The 18,902-nt window shown below is 40.4% G+C and overlaps 1 protein-coding gene across 4 annotated transcripts in view; it reads left to right on the top strand.

Annotated features, from left to right (window-relative positions):
- Positions 1-18,902, top strand: part of mid2 (midline 2) — a 143,495-nt gene that overhangs the window by 106,428 nt on the left and 18,165 nt on the right. For all 4 annotated transcript variants that reach the window (XM_067599418.1, XM_067599417.1, XM_067599420.1 and 1 more), the window contains 5 exons: positions 3,683-3,790; positions 9,731-9,879; positions 10,915-11,042; positions 11,397-11,540; positions 17,755-17,916. In XM_067599418.1, the coding sequence (XP_067455519.1) occupies positions 3,683-3,790; positions 9,731-9,879; positions 10,915-11,042; positions 11,397-11,540; positions 17,755-17,916 (691 nt within the window). The remainder of the gene's footprint in view (positions 1-3,682; positions 3,791-9,730; positions 9,880-10,914; positions 11,043-11,396; positions 11,541-17,754; positions 17,917-18,902) is intronic.

Below are 18,902 nucleotides of genomic sequence, written 5' to 3' on the forward strand. Positions count from 1 at the left end.
TCTGCTGTCAGATTTGTGTGCTTTGTGTGCTGCATTTGGATCATAATGGACTACAGTAGATTTGCCTATTTAATACTGTTCAGTTGCCAAGTATGCCTGCATTTTATCTTCTTACCTAACAGAGTGTAATCATGACAGCTGATGCCAACATCCGATTGTGATATTTGTAAGCTTTCTTATAGGCTTTATGAGTTAATGACTGGATGGGACTTAGAGGGGTGCACTTACTGTAAATGCCAGCTGCATTATTGCAAGATAATGGTACAAACAGTACAGTAAAAATAGAGAGCCTGTCCTCACAAGAAAAGCAACACAATAGGTCATAATGTCAGTCACCTAAAACGACCTATAGTTACGTTTGAGTGACAGACGCCATCTAGCGGCTGTAGTAATTATGACCAGGCTGAAGTGACGCAGTTTAGATGACGTCTACATAAGTTGAGAAATTTCCATATTTGGAGGTGGCAGGTTGGGTGGACAGTTAGATCCTAACTTGCAAAAAGGGAACTTAGTGGACTGGAGCTTCAGGAGACCATTTTTCACTTACTGTTTACAACCACGAGCCAGGAAAGTTTTTTAAAAACTATAACTACGATTGCTGTGGTGTTTACTGTTGTCATGACGACAAAGGTTTCCTAACTTTAAGGAAGTAGTAACTTTAACCCACACCACATTTCAAGTGATCATTTTAACACAAACCCAAATTTTAATCCAATCATTATGCCCATTACTGCTGATAGGGGCCTGATTACAAAACGCTCCTATTGGTTGTTCTTGAGTGCATGGTCAAATAACCTATGTGGTTGTTTAATTTGGAGGACTTGTTGAAAATAGGATGAATACATAAAATATTCCAGATCATGTTGGCTAAATTTGTTTGTAAAAATTCCAAGAAGTTATAATCCCAATTAGTTTGCTAAGTATTGTAATCATAATTTTTTATCAACTATTAGTCTTAGGGAATCTGGAAATAAGATCCCTTTATGAAACTTTCTGGCATCTTACATTAGGTCCAGCTGTTTTCCCGTCGTCCTCCTCAGTGTTTCCACTCATTTTCACAACCATTTTCATAGCAGCTGGGAGGTCTTTGACAATGAAAGTGTTTTCAGTCTCGCTGTGGTTGTTCTTCATATATTCCAATAATAGAGCTACTTTAACGAGGAGTTGGCACTGTGATTTCAGTGCACCTGCAGAGTAGCCTCATGAATAGGGAGATGTGCAGTGGGTGACAGTGTTTGTGTAGTCGGGAGTGGATAATAATGTCAGGAGCGGGCAGAGGAGGAGGAAGAGGTTTCGCGTGAGGTGACAGAGGAGGAGGACGGAGATGAAGATTGTGTCTGTAATTCTAAGCTGCCAAGTAGCTTGGTTGTAATTCACAGTGATCCTGGACGGCCGCATTTATCCTGCTTAATTACTAACCTGGAGTCATAAGATGGCTCTTTGCAGAATTAATTGTGTATATGTGTATATGTGTGTGTGTGTGTGTGTGTGTTGTGTGTGTGTGTGTGTGTGTGTGTGTGTGTGTGTGTGTGTGAGTGTGTGTGTGTGTTTGAGTGTGTGTGTGTGAGTGTGTGAGTGAGTGAGTGTGAATAATGAGGCTTAAGTGGTTCGGCGTTTTGTAATGAGCTTTGTGGAGTGATGAGTGGAACTTAGTTGTTGGGGTAAGTAGTTTGAAAGTCTACAGTATGACAGAAAGTCACAACCTTGTAAAAATAAATCATGTCATGTCATACTATAGATATTTATTACCCATGTGTTTTTCTTCTTTTAAAATGTATAGAAGCAATATTCATATGTGGTAAGACAAAACCTGATGACTTCTGTTCACATTGAAAATGTCTCTGGTCACAGTGCATTCTCTGGTATATTATGAGAGGTGCCAGCTCAGCAGCATTCCTGTCACAGTCAGTGAACTATAGAAAACACTCACCAGTTCTTGTGTGTCTGAAAAGGCTCTAGCACCCAGTCAAGCTGTTATAGCCCCAGTGCTGTTTGTGAATATTGGTGGCCTTAAAGGCCATCCTCGTTGGCGAGCCTCTCTTTGATGTGTGAGTGGAATTCCTCCTCTCCAGTGGGCTTTTTCTAGGTACTTCTGAAGAGAAAGCTTCCAGCAGTCATCACACTGGGGTGTTTTCTCTCCCGAGTGTATTCTGAAGTGAATCTGTAATTTTTCTGATGCTCTGGCTTGGTTCCTGCAGACAAACTTGTGGTGACTCCTGTCATCAGTGTGGAGTTGCACTAAAAAAGTACAACTCTGCATACTATGAATATAACTTTGTGGCAACTTTGTGATTTTTTATCTTAGATGGTACATGGAGCTTTACATCAGTGTACAGTTTCTAACTCGGTGGGAAACCAGTAGCCATGAGTGAATCCTTATTGTGACAAGTTACATTTCTCTGGATGAAGAAAATGTTCCCACCTGTAGGGAACGCATACATGCATGTATATGGTTTGGTTTTCTGTGCTCTTCAGTGCCTCAGCAGTGAAGTTGGAGAAGTTCCTCTGAACGTTTTTCTATTGAACTCATGCCCCAGCTGCGATGGAAGCTATCAGTCCAATTATTCTACAGTTGGCAGACCTGTTGGTAGCAGTTTAGAGTGACAATTTAGCAAACACCCTTAGTGTTTCAGTAACACCCACCCACCCACACATGTTTGAAGTTGGCTGTTCATTTGGTGTTGGCATGAGATGGTGAACCATAGATGAGTTGCCTGAGTAACTTTGGTCCTAAAATAATCACAGAATCTATTAAATTGGACCGGTGTAAGCAAATTCTGTCAGTGAATTAATGAATGTCTGCACAAGCCCTTTCTTGGGTGCTTTGTTAATGAGGAGTTGGAAAATTCCAACAACTCTCAACCTACTTCTTGTTCATAATGAGTGAAATAAATATGTTTTAGAAATAAGTGTTACCCTCTGAATATCATGCCGCATTTCTCAGCATATTATGATCTTTCCTGTATAATAAGATATTAGTGTTGCGCACAAGAACAAGAAGAGGTGGTGTAAATCCAGCAACAATGTTGCCATTTTTATGAACTGTGATAGACTTTCCCTCCAGAAAGGAGAAGAATCATTTTAGACAAATTAAAAATGAAAATCCATCCACATCTAAAATCCTCCATTAGGCCTTGCATTATGCTTTTATCACTACCTACAATGCAAATTCAATGAAGGACAGCAGACTTAGACAGTTTTATCCAGTGTATTAGTTCCTTTTCCCTGGATCAATGCATGTTTTGTAATGTATTAAGAATTATATGTTTTTCCAATGACATAATTAACAATTTTCAAGTCACTTATCTCCATTTTGTTCATCATGCATTGATTCTAATCCAGGTGCACATCTTGCTGGAGGCGGCTCTTCCTAGTGTGTGGAATGCTCAATGAAATGTAAAACAAATGACGTGCTCTGTATGCAAGTGATGATACTGATTGTTCTAGCCAATCCAGGAACCTAACAAACCTCTTCACAAATATAGAAAGGAACAAGAAAAACCAGGCATAGTATCTGGTTTACTTTCACAAAGACAGAATAAATTGTAACAGATGATGACATGATTTGTAGTGTATTTGTTCAGATGTGTGAAAGCAAGACCGAGATGGCCTGCTACAGAACATCCTTATGATGGGGTTTCTCAGTTAGTTTGCTCATGTTTGTGTGTGCTTCTCTCTCCAGGTGAACACAGCCATGCATGAAGCCAAACTGGTGGAGGAGTGTGATGAGCTAGTGGAAATCATCCGCCAGAGAAAACAGGTCATCGCTGTGAAAATCAAGGAGTCCAAGGTAATGAATTCTCAGGACACCACTATATGCTACTTTCTAAGTTGTTGGTCTGACCCCAGACACGTATTTGACTTGAGAAATATGTAAATTGGTTGCAATCATGTAGATGGGTGGGCTCAGTTATTTTAAGTTATATTAACTGGTTTTGGCCAGAACAACTTGAAAACAAGCAAACAGACACACAGCCTTTATTATCACCTATGAAATTGTTATAACATCCAACATACATAACATAACAGCATTATGATCCCAATGGAGTTGTGTTTGAATCTAATATTCCCTGACCTTTTACTGTTGCTTTGCTGTTACTGTTGCTTTTGTCTCCACCTTCCCCTGAGAAAAATATCTGGATCAGTAGCTTCCTAGATGTTCAACTTTCTTCACCGACTAGTTACTAACTTTCTCTGTCTGCTGTTTGGAGCTGGGCAGGTAGTCGGTTTGCCTGAGCTTTTGCACTGTAAAGTCCTGCCTGCTGCTGGTAACAGTGTTGATGAGCAGTGAGAGTGACCCTAAAGCCAGCACTGTAAGTTCAAAATGGCTAAACAGTTCAACAGAGCTGCAGAGACGAAGAATAACCCTCTGTGGGTTTGTCATTATGACCAATTTGACATTACAGATAATCATTTGACTCAGTGTTTATATTCAAAAACACTGATTAATGCAGCTTTTGGTTAAGAGCATAGAGGGGTGAATTTTTCTGAATTCACACAAATTGCCGAGTGTGTCTCTCACGAACTCACTTTTGGGTCACAGTCCACACAAAACAATGGTTTTGTACAAGAGGATGAATATGAGAGCAGCAGAGCAGTGGACAGAATATATTTGTCCAGGTCTCTCCTTGTTGCAGTGCTGGGTGTCTTTTTAAGCTGCCTCTGTAGTTGCCTGCTTGTTTACCCAAACACACATCATACAGATGCTTCTGGAGAAATGGAAAAGACAAGGCAGGAAAAATAGGTCTCGCCCACATTTAGGCAGCCGACCTGAATGTGCATGGAATGATTTCAAGATGGCACCAAAGACTGTCCTGAATGTCTTGCTGCTGTTACAAAGAGGACTTACTGTACATACGACTATGTGTTTACATGTGTGTGTGTGCCAATGTGTTTATGGATGGTTTGTCCTGTGAATGCTTGGGGTTTCAGGACAGAGGCAAACTCTAAATCTCACCCTCCCAGAGGTGAAGTTTTAAGTGCTTGTGGAAGATCCTCTGAGGCAGCAAAAGAGCTTTGTTAAGAGATGAAATATTTCCAAACACTGAACACAAGGACTGCAGTAGGCATGTGTGTTTGTGTGTATGTGTGTGTGTGTGTGTTTGTGTGTGTGTGTGTGTGTGTGTGTGTGTGAGAGAGAGAGAGAGAGAGAGAGAGAGCAAGTGTGTCAGAGTGTGTCCGCAGTGATTGCAGACAAAGAGTAAGGCTTGTTCTCCTGAGAGTCTGGCTCTGTAAAAGGCTGCCTAGCAGAGGATAGAGGAGTAAAATATAGGAGACGATGGCAAGAGGGAAGCACAGAAAAACACCGGAGGAGTGTTTGATTGATGTCAGCTTGTAGGTGATGTGTTAATGTTTGAGGCTGTTTAAGGGTCAAGGAAGAGAGGAATGAAATGCACCTTAAGTAATTCCAATCATCACGGATGTGTTAAAATGGATGTGAGAGGAGAGGAGAGGAGAGGAGAGGAGAGGAGAGGAGAGGAGAGGAGAGGAGAGGAGAGGAGAGGAGAGGAGAGGAGAGGAGAGGAGGACGACGTTAGTTTCCGCTGCATTCCAAAACATTGATCTGCAGGCACTAAAACTAATTGGTTAAGGTCAGGGAAAGATTGTTGTCATGGTTAAAAAAATCCAATGTTGAGCATTGGTAGGAAATAGGTAAACATGATTCGTTTTAGGCATTTCAACAAACACCTAATGCTGCCGTTTTTCTGGCGAGGACAGTCTTCTAAAGGGAAGTGTTCAGAGGTGACTGTGCAACAGAATAACAGGATTATGCAGGCTTGATCCCGACGAGCGGAGCTGTGCAAGGTGCTCCCATTCTCTCTCTCTCACCTCCTCTCAACGAGCTCTGTCTCTCTCTGAGGAGACTCAGCCCTCATGCTTAATCTCTCCCTTCCCAAACAAAACACAGACTATTCCCATGTCCTGATGTGTGTGAGCGTCTTTATCATACGTCTCTGCTTGTTTTTAATCCTCGTCTGCCTGAAAACTATTTTAACTTGAGCATTAAAACATTTTCATTTTATTGGGTGTTATTTTCATGGAGGCACAACGACTAGACAGTTTGGTAATTTTCTGACCTTGGAATTCACTTTGCCTGTCTGTGTGGTATTTTGGTGCCCAGCGCAAAGTGCAAGGTGTAAAGATGAGAAGAGAGGCGTGAACAGGTGGAGGGTTTATTGACAAGTGGATTTGTGCAGGTATTGGTATTGTGGTGAAAATTGGGTCTTAGATGTTGCTTTGGGAATAGACGTCTCAGAACCAGATCTGTTTCTGGCACAAACATCACTCCGTTGCTGTTTTGGTGATTTTGTCAAAAAGTGAATACTTGGAGAAAATGCTCAACAACAATGAAATAATGCTTAAAATTCAAAGAAACTATTGTTTTGGATTTGTCACAACTGGGCCACAATCAGTGACAAGAAAGGGAATCGCACATGAATGAAGATTCAAAAAATGACATTTATAATCAGCTTAAGCTAAAACAAAATATTATTGAATGAATGCAGTTTGTAGAGTGTAGTGTGTGACACGTGCAAACAAAACACAAAACCCTAACCAAATGGCAGGTGGAGAACAGGAGGAAGAGAAGATGTTTGTCACCAACTGGCCAAGTGACAATTTAAACACTTTCCAACCAGTAGATGAGTTTAAATCTGCAGCACAGATGAACATTTAGGCAGGCACTGGCAGTCTACTGGTTAAGATGCATGCCATGTCAACACAATGTCCAGGGTTAGATTCCAGCGACGGACCTTTGTTGCATGTCATTCCATGTCTCTATCTCCCCTTGTCATATCTCAACTGTTGCTATCCAATAAAGGCATAAAAATGCCCCAAAAATTAACTAAACAAAAAAGAACATTTAATGTCAAGAGTAAGAACTTTGGTAAAGTAGTCTGCATTATCTATAAATGATTACAGGTGATTGTTACAGCATCTGGAGTCCACAGCTGCTTTAAAAAGTAAGAAAAACTTTCATTAAATCCCTGTAGCCACCTGAAGGCAGCAGGACGACTGTTCACGATATTTTCTGTGATTAAATCACATGCAAACGACAACCAAGCTGCTACAAACCAGCTCCAAACACGTGTATATACATCAGACTTGTTGGTATTCTGCCTGTTAACACAACAGACATCCTTGGATTACTCATTAATCCTGTGCATCATGGCCTCATTTCCAACTGCTTTTAAAGCAAACTGGCATTTCATATTTTATTCTTGAAATGATGCAATGTGATCCTTTACACATGGACAGATTATGAGAGGTCGGTCCCCCTCCTGCATAGGAGAAAGCCACCCAGACTGAAAGACTAGGTGAAAGAGTATGAAGGAAAAAGAAAAACAAGTATTGGTTTGGATGTGATTGGCGGATATTTCACAACCTTGCAGAATACTGAGGAACAAACTAGAGTACTGACTGGCTTGCACTATAATATTTTAAGTTATGATTAAATAGACTGTTCCATTTCAGCTTTAGATGCAGTTTTTACAGAAAGTGAGACACTCATACACAAGCATACACACACAGGCAGTGCCACACAGTCCATTATTGCAAGAGAGAGGGAGTAATCATCTCTAAAATTGTTGTTTGCGGCATATGTTGCCAAATAATAACCCATCCATTAAACCCGTCTCGCTTCTTGTCTCGGCGCGGTCAACAACCTGCTCAAATGTCGTTTATAGTGACAACAGATTATGGTGGACTTAGTGGAAGAGCAGCTAAGACGTCAATTGAAAACTCCATTAAGTCGCCAGCTTAGAGAGGCTTCTAAGCAGGAGCGACTTTTTCCTGCAGTAGAAAAGCGAGTGCACATTAGATACTGTTTTGATTCTTTGAGAGCTTTGGATGACAAGCTCTTAACCGATTGCCACCAAGTGGGTTTTTTGCTGAATTCCTATTTGCATAATTCAAGCCCTGCAAGCAAAAATATGTCGCTGGAAATATAAATGACTAATCCTTTAAAGGCACTCATAATTTTAAATGTTGTGCCTGCTGCTTTTAAATTGATTTGTCGTTTAGAGATTCCAGTTGTTGGCTGTTAATGAATGTATGCTGTTTTCAATCAATCAATCAAGCGACACTTTCTTCACCCTTTGCCATTTAAAAGTTCACTAAGGTTTCATTTAATCATCATCACTGAGATGCTTCACTTCACGTTGAAGCTGGTAGTTCTTTTCCACTGCTCACTTTTTATTGACAATCTCGAGCCTCACAAGCAGCTTGTGTTATTTCCTGTGGAGAGTTTCACCAAACTAAGTTCATTTGTGGAATCAGGATATGAGCCGTAATGAAGATAAATAGATTACTTTGGTCTCAAATCAGCAAAGAATTGCTTCCTTATGCTCAGTCGGAAATTATATTACAGTACACCCATTGACATATTACAGTCAAATGGGACTGCATCATAAAACCCTGTGTGTGTTTGCATATTAAGAGTCTGAACCCTGACCGAACTGACTGACCTGCCTTTTTGATGAGCACAGTATGGCTGTTTGTGGTGAAGATTGAGCTATTGTATTTTGTACTCTTGTGTATCCATCTTGTACTCTTACAGATGTGTGTGCTGGGGTATTTGAAACATGTGTGGAGCTGCACACCGAGTGGGAGTAAACAAATAAGCATATGGAAGGCTGCCACAGTGGTCCTGTGATTTACTTGGGCAAGAGCAGTGCATCCTGAAAAAAGTAGTTGCTAGTCCATCTTTCTTTCTGGAAAACATGGACATATACAAGTTAACCGTAGAGTATGACCTCTTGTTTAGACTGTTACTATATCAGATAACAATGCATAATGCTGAACTCCTCTGCCCCTCTATTACAGTGTGAGAATGATGAGACAATCAGTCTCACATCAACTCTAACCCCATAACCTGGACTCTGTCCTCTCTGCCTCATTCTTTGTGTCTTCCTGTCTCTGTGTTTTCCTGTCGCTGCCTGTGTATGTGACCACGTATGCTAACGTCACTGAGTCTGTGATTTTTGTTTCTACTGTACATGGAATATACGGGGTTTTGTTGTTGTTGTTGTTGTTGTTGTTGTTTTTAGCAAGGGTTGCATTTTTGGCAATAGTGTTAAATAGCATCCTAATACAGATTGTTTTTAATCCTTTTACATAAACTGTGATAATGTCCTCTGCTCACTGTTTCTGCAAGTTTAATTAATTACACATACTTCAAAGATTCTTCTGACAGCATAGTCTTTGATCAGTATCCAAATACATCCGATATCTGTCCAAGATTCCCGCAGAGGGTTTTTTGTTTGTTTGTGTGTGGTTGTTTCCTTAATAAAACTTCAGCCACCATTAGTCTGCAAAATGGCAACATGTTGGTTTCACCTTGCAAGCACCATCTCAGGGGGTGCTGACTTTGTATCAGTATTTTTGGAGCAATTTGGCAGCAGATTGCAATTATATTTTTTGTGTTGAACATATTTGTGACTGTCACAGTAATGAATATCTCATACTGGAATCATTGGACCATATTCTGAGAGGAGCATATAAAAAACTCCAGAGAGCTATTATAGTCTGGGTTTTGGAAGTGATGAAAGACAGTTTTCAGCTAAATATTACTGCTCAGCAGAAGAATATAGTGGTTGCATTTCTGAAATGGTTAAAATGACACTTTTTACATGAGGTATTGTTGTTAACAGCTAACAGATAGTCACCAAGGTTCAGATTGAGCAAATGAACATAAATTAACCACAACATACTGTGTTTGTGTTTGTTGCAGGTGATGAAGCTACGTAAGTTGGCCCAGCAGATTGCAAACTGCCGTCAGTGTCTGGAACGCTCCAGTGCCCTTATCACACAGGCCGAGCAGAGCCTGAAGGAGAACGACCACGCCCGCTTCCTCCAGACTGCCCGAAATGTAGCTGAAAGGTAAGTGATGCACAGTTTCACGCTTTTAGGTGTAATATGTATTGTGAACCAGCCTTTCCATTTATTTCTACTGTAGAAATGCAGACAAGAAGAGAGTGTATGAGACTGGTCTTATCCTGGTGTTATCCCGTTACAATAAAACTTGTTTTTTATGTACAGTATTTGATCATACAAATTTGTTTTTTGATGTTTTTCTCAACCCCTGCCCTCCAGCAAGTTTTCCTGTATGAACTTTTTTCCTCTGTCGAATCCAATCTTGGAGTAAGGCTGCTGGTAAAATCAACATTACATCAAACCTCTCTAGCTCCTCAGATCAGTGCCAGGCTTCCTTTGAAAATCATCTATCATTTAAGGGCCGGCTCTGCAGTTTGTCTTTCCACCTGCATACTTCCTTCATCCCTCCCTTCCACCACAGGCCGGCAGCTTCCCCGCTCTGTCTCACAGATAAAGGTCTGTGCAGAATCTGTAGCTATAGCGTAGCATCTTTTCTTTGGCCCAGACTTTGCTTTTTTCCAGCAGCACCTGGCTGGGTTCTTTATTGACAGGCTTGTTTCTCTTCACTGAGGAACAAAACTCTGCACTGCTCTGTAACACTGCCAGTGCTGTGGTTCAGGCTGGCCTCTGCCACAGACTGCTCTCTGATGCACAAAGCAGGCATAATTTTCCACAAAGCTGTACAAACTATGGAGTCAGTGTGTGTCTGCTTTGTCTGTGTTGTGATGGGTTTCTTGGTTAACAGATAACTGTGAGATAGTGATAGTTTATAAAAGGGCAGGATGAGGGATTTTTAAATTTATGTTCTATTTCTCTATAGTTGGTCTCTTTCCCTCTCTGTCTTTGACCTTTTTCTTGCCTCACTGCCTTCTCTCCTCTTGTAATCTCACCTCCCTCACTCCTCCATCTCTGCAACACCTCTTATCTTCCTCTTTCCTCCCCTCTTTCCCCCTCGTCACCTCACCTGACCTCTCGCCCCTCCACTCCTCCCTCACCTCTCTACCCTTCCTGTGACATTTCTCTCTCCCGACTGCTCTCCAGGGTTGCCATGGCGACAGCTTCCTCCCAGGTACTAATCCCTGATGTCAACCTGAATGAGGCGTTTGACAACTTTGCCCTGGACTTTTCCCGAGAGAAGAAGATCCTGGAAGGACTAGATTACCTAACAGGTATAAGTTGTTTCTGGTTCGTCACAGACACTTCTTCTGTACTTCTGTTGTCATAAGAAACATTTAAACTGTGCATTTGGATGTTGTTTTACAGTAGTTCTCTCTGAGTTGAAAAAAATATAGAACCAATTTTAGAAATGTATACCAGCCGCCAGCTGGTATAAACATTGTGTTACCTTTAAGGAGACATTTGACAGTCGTGTCATGCTAATTCATCACCAGGGCTCTGGTGCACTTAAAGATGCACTTTATGTATTTCTATAAAAAAAAACTACCTCTGTTTAAATCAAACAGGTTCATTATTACCATTTCTAATTTTAGTTTTCATTATGTTGCTGTGTCTTCTACACGCAGCTCCCAACCCGCCATCCATAAGAGACGAGCTGTGCACCGCCTCACATGACACCATCACTGTTCACTGGACGTCAGAGGACGAGTTCAGCGTCACCTCCTACGAGCTACAGTACACCATCTACACCGGCCAGACAAACTTCATCAGTGAGTCACGTACACACACACACACAAGCACACACACACACACACACACACACATTCACAGGTATGGACATCACAAACACTAAACATATGATCCCACAATCAATCATTATCTGACACTTCTTGGTAACACATGTTCACACAATTCAGAATGCATTTTTGAGATACTCGGTTATAGCAGTTAAATGCTGATTTGCAGATGCTGTAGTGTGTTTTTAGGGTGGACCAAGTGGGAGGTACACACACAGTACTGTATATCAAACTGGATATTTACAGCTTTCCCATTTAGTAGGCATTCAGGCACCATTAAAACATTTGTGTAACACTGGTTATCAAACTGTATTTTTGAAGTCCCCAAGCATATAGGCTACTGTGATTAGAGCAGAATAAGTGCATGTAATGTGGAAAGATCAAATGGGTCTCTCCGAAATCAAAACTGTCTTAATTATCATTTGTAGTTTTTAAAAAACTTTGTCACATGTTTTAGCATGCTGTAAGGGCACCAATATGAGTGGCTTTATTAGTTGTATTCACCATTGTAATAATTCACCAGTCACCATCACGCAGAGATACATATCTACACACACACACACACACACACACACACACAGAGAATCATTCTCACTGACCTTTCTGTAATTACAAAGAGAAATAAACTGGAGCACCACAATACTTCCAGTATTGCTCATTCTTATTTTCATATGTTCAATGTTTTATGCAACCCATGTTGCATAACCCACATTTTAGTCTTTGTTGTCCTCCATACTTGTATTTATAGAGAGATAGAGCTGAGTTATCAAGACTACTTGTTATAAAAATTAGGACATACAGTACATATCACGAGGGGATGCTTTTTCTCTCTGTTTTTTGTTGAAGCAGTGTTAAAGAAAACTCTGCAGAAACAAGCAATGAGAATTTAAAATCACTACTGCCCTCTTTCAACCTCCTCCACTTCTCCTGATACCTCATCTGTAAAAACGGATTTTTATTTGGGATATTTTGTAAGTTGTTGGATCTGCTAGTAGAGCAAATTCTGCCAAAAGTTTGTCTCTAAAGGTGTTTCATTCGTCAGTGTTCCTCTTGATAAAAATGTATTTACTAGAGCTGCCTCATATAGAATTGTAATCATATCACAAATTTAAGGAGCAAGTGATTCGATTGTGGCTCAGATTTGGATATAATGTTGCCATCATGTGTCCATCTAGATAATCCTCTATGTGTTGGCTCATAACTCTTTGCAAACAGTTTTAATCACTCAGATTTGTGTTACATATAATATTTGATGGGACCCCAAAATATATATTTTTCCAAAATTCCATATACTATCCTGTAATTGGTTGACAAACAAAATGCCATAAAATGCCACAGAACATTATAAATGATCTGCGTTTAACAGCTCTGTAAAATGTAATGGCTTTTCGTCTCTGGGATTTAAGCAGCTGTAGACATTTAAATATAGTCATGAGTCTCTTTAATGTTTGCAAATTTTATCCATGACAAATATCTGATATTCCCAGACAGGATTAAGTTTGGCCATTTACCAAAAATTGGGCCCCCATCAGCTAATCAGTTGATTGTCCATCACTCTGTAAATGAAGAGATAGAAAGGCTGCTGTGGAGGAGGACAGGAATGGTAGGATAGGTGAAAATCAGAGTGGATAATGGTTACGTAGGGGAGGTGAAAATTACCACTCACTGATATGAAGACGATATGATTAATGTACATGATTGTGCACACTCAAACATGTACACACACACACACACCTCCTCTCTACTCTTTTCCTCCCCCTTTTATCCCTTCATCATCTCCTCTCCTCTGTACTCTGTGTAGCCTGACATTTCTCCATTTAACCATGCAACTCAAGTGCCGCAGCCATTTGAAACATCAGGATACATTTCAGCTGTGATAGACTGAGTGACTCAGATATTCAGCAGCGTGCTGCCACAGAGTCCTCGGAGATTCACAGGAGAAACTGAGAAAGAGAGAAACCCATTTAGCCTGCCATGCCACTTGAGTTTTTACCATCGCATTTTTCTCAAACTTTCCAAGTGGCTAAATGCTCCCACTTGAGCGCCATCCTGTCTCTCTCGCCTGGCCTCATCCTCGGCCTCGGCCCTCCCAGGAGAAGGGGAAAGGGGGATGCGGGGTCTTGTGAACCCTGCCTGTGCAGGATCATCCAAGCACAGCAGCAGAAAATAGAGTCAGCAAGTGAAACCAAATACCATGGAGAAATGTAAGCAGTGTCAAATAGCAAAATATCACTGCAAGTAAAGATGTCTTGCGCTGTAATTGCCTTGCTTCTACCTGTGGGTCTTTGGAAGTTGCAAGTGTATAAGGCTGTTGACCTGTTTGTTTATCTGCCAACTAACATACACCTCTATCCAGTTATACATCCACTTCTCCCTAGATACTTATTTTTCACTCTTTCTGATTTTCAGACTAGATGTCAGAGTTAACCTTCTATCCTCTATATTCCACACACACTCACACATATTGTAGTCAGCCAACTTTGGTTTTATGATGTTGATGCCTGCAATAAAGACAGAGAAAGACAACAGAGATAAAGAAAACAACGGATAAATTAAAACAGAATAGCCAAGTTTAATAGCTAATTAATTGATCTAGAAATAAAATGTTACTATGTGACTTCCATTTGAGCTGTCATTGTTGATTAACACTCTCTTGAGGTCATGCCTTTATTCCAGACAGTAATGCTGATGTAAACAATATGTTCGTGTATCCTTTTCAATCAAAAGCTACAAGTTAATAGTTTAATCGATAACACAACACTAAGAGATAATGATGGGCGTAAATGATATGTCACTTTTCGCTGATACAGATTTAATTTAGTGCTGTAATTGATCAAAGTTATTCGACCTGTTTTCAGTCTTTATGCTACGCTAAGCTAAGAGTCTCCTGACATATTTATTATGCAGACATCAGAGTGGCATCAATCTTCTCATCTAACTCTTGGCAAGAAAGCCAGTGTTTCCCAAATTGTTGAAATATGGTTTTAAATTAATGCAAAAATAAGTTAATCGTTTAAAAAATGAAGTACTATTGTAGTTCTGTAGCCATTTTGCTCCCTTGAATGCTTCTCCTGGTGGCCCAACTCACTTTACTGTAGTGAGCCTACTGCAAGGTTTATAAGCCAAATAGCCTTCAGAAAAGCACAATTTATTAATTGTCAATGAACCCCATTTACCACCATGTCCGCACTGCTCAGCTGAAGCACTTTTACTGTACTGTGCTGTAACCGTACCACCTCCACATGACTTCATCCATTTTTCCTGAATTTTTATTACTAATCTCTACCTTTTTCTGTGAGGCTTAAATGTTAACCAAGCTAGGAAAACTCTACCTGCGGACTATCCCTACTATCTGTCTTTCATGTGTATTCATACGCACTGTCCTGTGGTGAAGAACTAACATGATTATCACAGGTGAAAAGCAGAATCACAGTGGGAATTCAGACAACTCAGAGTTTGGTCAAATCTCTTTCTCTCCCTCCCTGTATGTTGGCAGGGTGTCTTTCAGAATATCACAAAAATCGTTCTTTGTAGCAGTGAAATTATGATGAGGTTTCAGTCACTGCAGAAAGGTAATCAGACAACAGTAGATTCAGTAAAGTTAGTTATGCACCAAAAGATAAATTGAGGTGAACTTGATGCATTTTATTTCTTTTATTGATGTGCAGCTGCTCTCTCTCACACACACACACACAATCTGTTCCTCCAGGAGAAATGAATAGTGTAGCACTTACACACAAACACACACACACACACATTAACTCTATATTGCATCATCAAAGACAAACCTTCATCCATTCCCAGGATACTTTGTGTTTCTGTGCCCCTCTCGTCTGTCAGCGTCAGAGTATAAGCAAGACACAAACAGGCACACACGTACTGTACACACACACATTTGATGTCTGGATGCAAGACAGAAGCTGATCTATTTCCTTTCTGTTTCCCTTTTCTTTTTAGTTTTGCAATGGCACATTCGCTCACTGCTCCACCACACTTTGAAGTCCCAATGCTCTCCAAAGCAGCACAGCTAGTGTCAGAAAGCCCCATTTCATTGGCAAAAGTAGCAGTAGCATATTGCTGTGTACTGACCTAATTTGATTTAGCAAAAAGAGAGAGGTGCTACAGAGATCAAAAGCTTTAAAATTGGAGAGCAGCAAGAAGTCCTTCACCCTCATCTTCCCTCTGTATCTCTTCTTAAAAGCACACATAACATCATAGCCTTCCTAATTTCTACAGGATGCAGCTAAAACAATGGGTGGGTGGCAGCTGTCACAGTAGGACAACATCCATTCCATTTGTGAGGAAAACAGCAATAGGATTTCATTGTTGACGCTGGATGCATATTTGTAAGACCAGGCTTAAGTAAAATGCAGTTTATTCTACTGGCCAGGTCTGCATACAAAACAGATTGTGGCCATGCGATGTGTAAAAAAGGTCCCTCCGTCACTCACTTTTTATTTTTCTCTCATCTTAAAGGAAGATGAAAGCACTCACTACATGTTTTCTTTGTTGGATAGAAGCTTGTGGAAATTGGCAAATACGTAAAGACGCGGCCTTCACTCTAACTTTAAGAGTTCCCTCCCCTCATCCATTCTTAAAGCCGCCTCACTTTTAAAGGCCTTATTTGCGTCCTGTGAAGTATTTATATTTACAAACAGACTCTCAGCTATTACTTATGCATGCTGTTGCCATCTTGCTCAATAATTCACGACGCATCCTTACCAGAGGGTACGAGTCAGGCATGGCTCTGAGAGCTCTTTCAGGATTTTTATTTTCCTGCAAATCTGCAGGGGGAGGAACGATGAGACAATGAAAAGAATTATTATTCTACTTTCAACTCTACAAACTTCAGCTGTAGTGCCACTGAACACGATGCTCTGTTTGTTTTGGCAAGGGATTATTTGGATGTGTTCAAAATATTTTTTGTGAGTGATGTGAATCCAAAGAGAAATTTTAAGCCTGGCGGTCAGTGGATGTTTGGAAGAGCTGCCTCACAAATATTTGTTCATAAAACATAATTTCTGTTTGTTTTCCTGTTGGCACAGCATGACAGTATTACTCATACCGTTAGTGAAGTTCAAGGTTTAACTAGCAGTGTAATTAATAACTCATCAATATTCATCAATGTGGTAACACATAGATTTACTGTGGTTGGAGATGCTCTGTAGTCTGCTGCTGAGAAATGTTGATCAACCTCTCAGGTCAGACCTGTCCTGGATGACAGTGCCAATAACGTCTGTGCAAAACACATTCAGTCCACTGGAAGTGGAACATTTCACACCATGTTTGTTTTTTCACACATCCACATCAAGCATACGTGCAGTGGCACCACACTTAGCTAACTGTCAAGTTTGCAAGATCTGATTGAAATAAACAGCAGTCCTCCACACACCCTTTCACAACAACTCTGCCGTCTTTGATGCACACCTCTCTCCCCATGTCGAAAGGTGTGTCTTTCAGCTTTAAAATCAGAAAAATACAAAACCTATTTCATCCCCATTATTACACACAAGACTAGAGGCCAAAAGACCCCCATCGTACACAGTCCTCTCCTCAGCCCTGAGCTCTGATTTCCTTTTTATCCTTCACAGTCGGGTGCAGCTGAGAGACTGAAAAGACTGTTTAGAAGCAGGTGACTGCAGCGCTAACCCAGCCATTACTAACCCTCTACTGCAAGTTGCTTTGAATCAAAGCGCCCACCAACCAGGGTCATGTTAGCATTGCCCATGTTTCCATACATTTGAACATTAAAGGCTATCACACTCTTTTGCCCTCAGGCACTCACTACAGACATTCCCTTGTCATATTGTGTAAGTGCCTAGTTCTTAATGGAGTATAGATTCAGTGTAGTGAGCACACAATATCGCCTCTGGGGAGCATGATAAACCTGATGGAAAGGTAATGGGATGGATCAGTATGTACACATAAATGTTGCATAACTTCTAGGAGTGTATGGTCTTTGAGCTTTGTATGGTGTGATGACTCACTTGATGTTTTTTAGAAAAATATAACACACTGGTCTGGTTGAATTTTGGAGAGAATTGTTTTTGCTCTTTTGAACATCACTGAAAAGATTCCCAGTAGGATTCATCATAGAAAGCATTAACAGAACTTGGTTACTCATGCTACTCTGTTTGTGTGTGTGTGCGTGTGTGCGTGCGTGTGTGTGTTTCTGTGTATCTGCCAGGTTTGTACAACTCAGCAGACAGCTGGATGATCGTACCTAACATCAAGCAGAACCACTACACGGTGCATGGCTTGCAGAGTGGCACCCGTTATATCTTCTTTGTCAAGGCTATCAACCAAGCAGGAAGCCGCAACAGTGAGCCAGCCCGCCTCAAAACCAACAGTAAGTGAAGGCATATGTGACACTTCGGCCTGCTTTTCTATGAATATTTACAAACCATGTTAATTTTGTTTTTGATGCAATTTAAAGACATGTTTTCTTCTTCTGCAACCTATCTCACAGGCTGTCACTGCTTAAACCTTTTCCCGAGGGATTATCTTTGATTTATGAATGAGTGGAGTGATAAGTAGCAGATTTAGATCTAATTTAGATTAGATTTTGATTAGGAACAGAATAATAACATAGCATTTGGTTTTGCTTGTGCAATTTTCTGTCTAGAATGCAGCAAGGTGTATATGAAAGGAGGAACCTGAGACAACATCTTTCAGATTTCTCTCACAAACACTCAAAACATTTAATCACATGATTCATAAGAGCTTCCCTGAATGATTTTCATCTATAAGTAAATAAATATCTTTTAAAGAGGGATCATAATGAACCATTTCTTTTTTAGTCATGTCATGCTTCCCAAAAGATGGGGTGTCACCATTCCCTGTGTGATGTATTGAATCAGGATGCCGCCAATTTCACAGTTGCATCATCTAGAATGAGAACAAAGTATTTGGATAAAAACACAATGATTTAGCTCCCAAGCTGTCTTTGTGTATTACTATTGCCAACAATAACATGCCATAATGACTGAGATTTCAGTGTAGTCACTAATGCATCGTCCTCCACTTCTGTTTTCTTCTTAACAGAAGGTTTGACATCAGATACTAAGCCTGACTTGCCAAGGATTGACCAAAATAAATATGCTCTTAATTGAATTGAAGCTTATTGTTACCAGTCAGGTTTTTTAGATCTACTATTTACATCTAGTAAAAGATTTTTCCTATTAGTTATTAAGTTTTACCCAAGAATACTTTTAATCTAAATACTTGTGTTCTTCTTAAAAACAGGCATTGGTTAACAGTGAGTTACTCAATGCACTTCAAAGGATGCATAAAGCCTCATGTCAAGTAGTCTTAATGACTTTATATAGAGAATTG

This window comes from Thunnus thynnus, chromosome 9 (assembly GCF_963924715.1).
Source record: "Thunnus thynnus chromosome 9, fThuThy2.1, whole genome shotgun sequence".
NCBI lineage: Eukaryota > Metazoa > Chordata > Actinopteri > Scombriformes > Scombridae > Thunnus > Thunnus thynnus.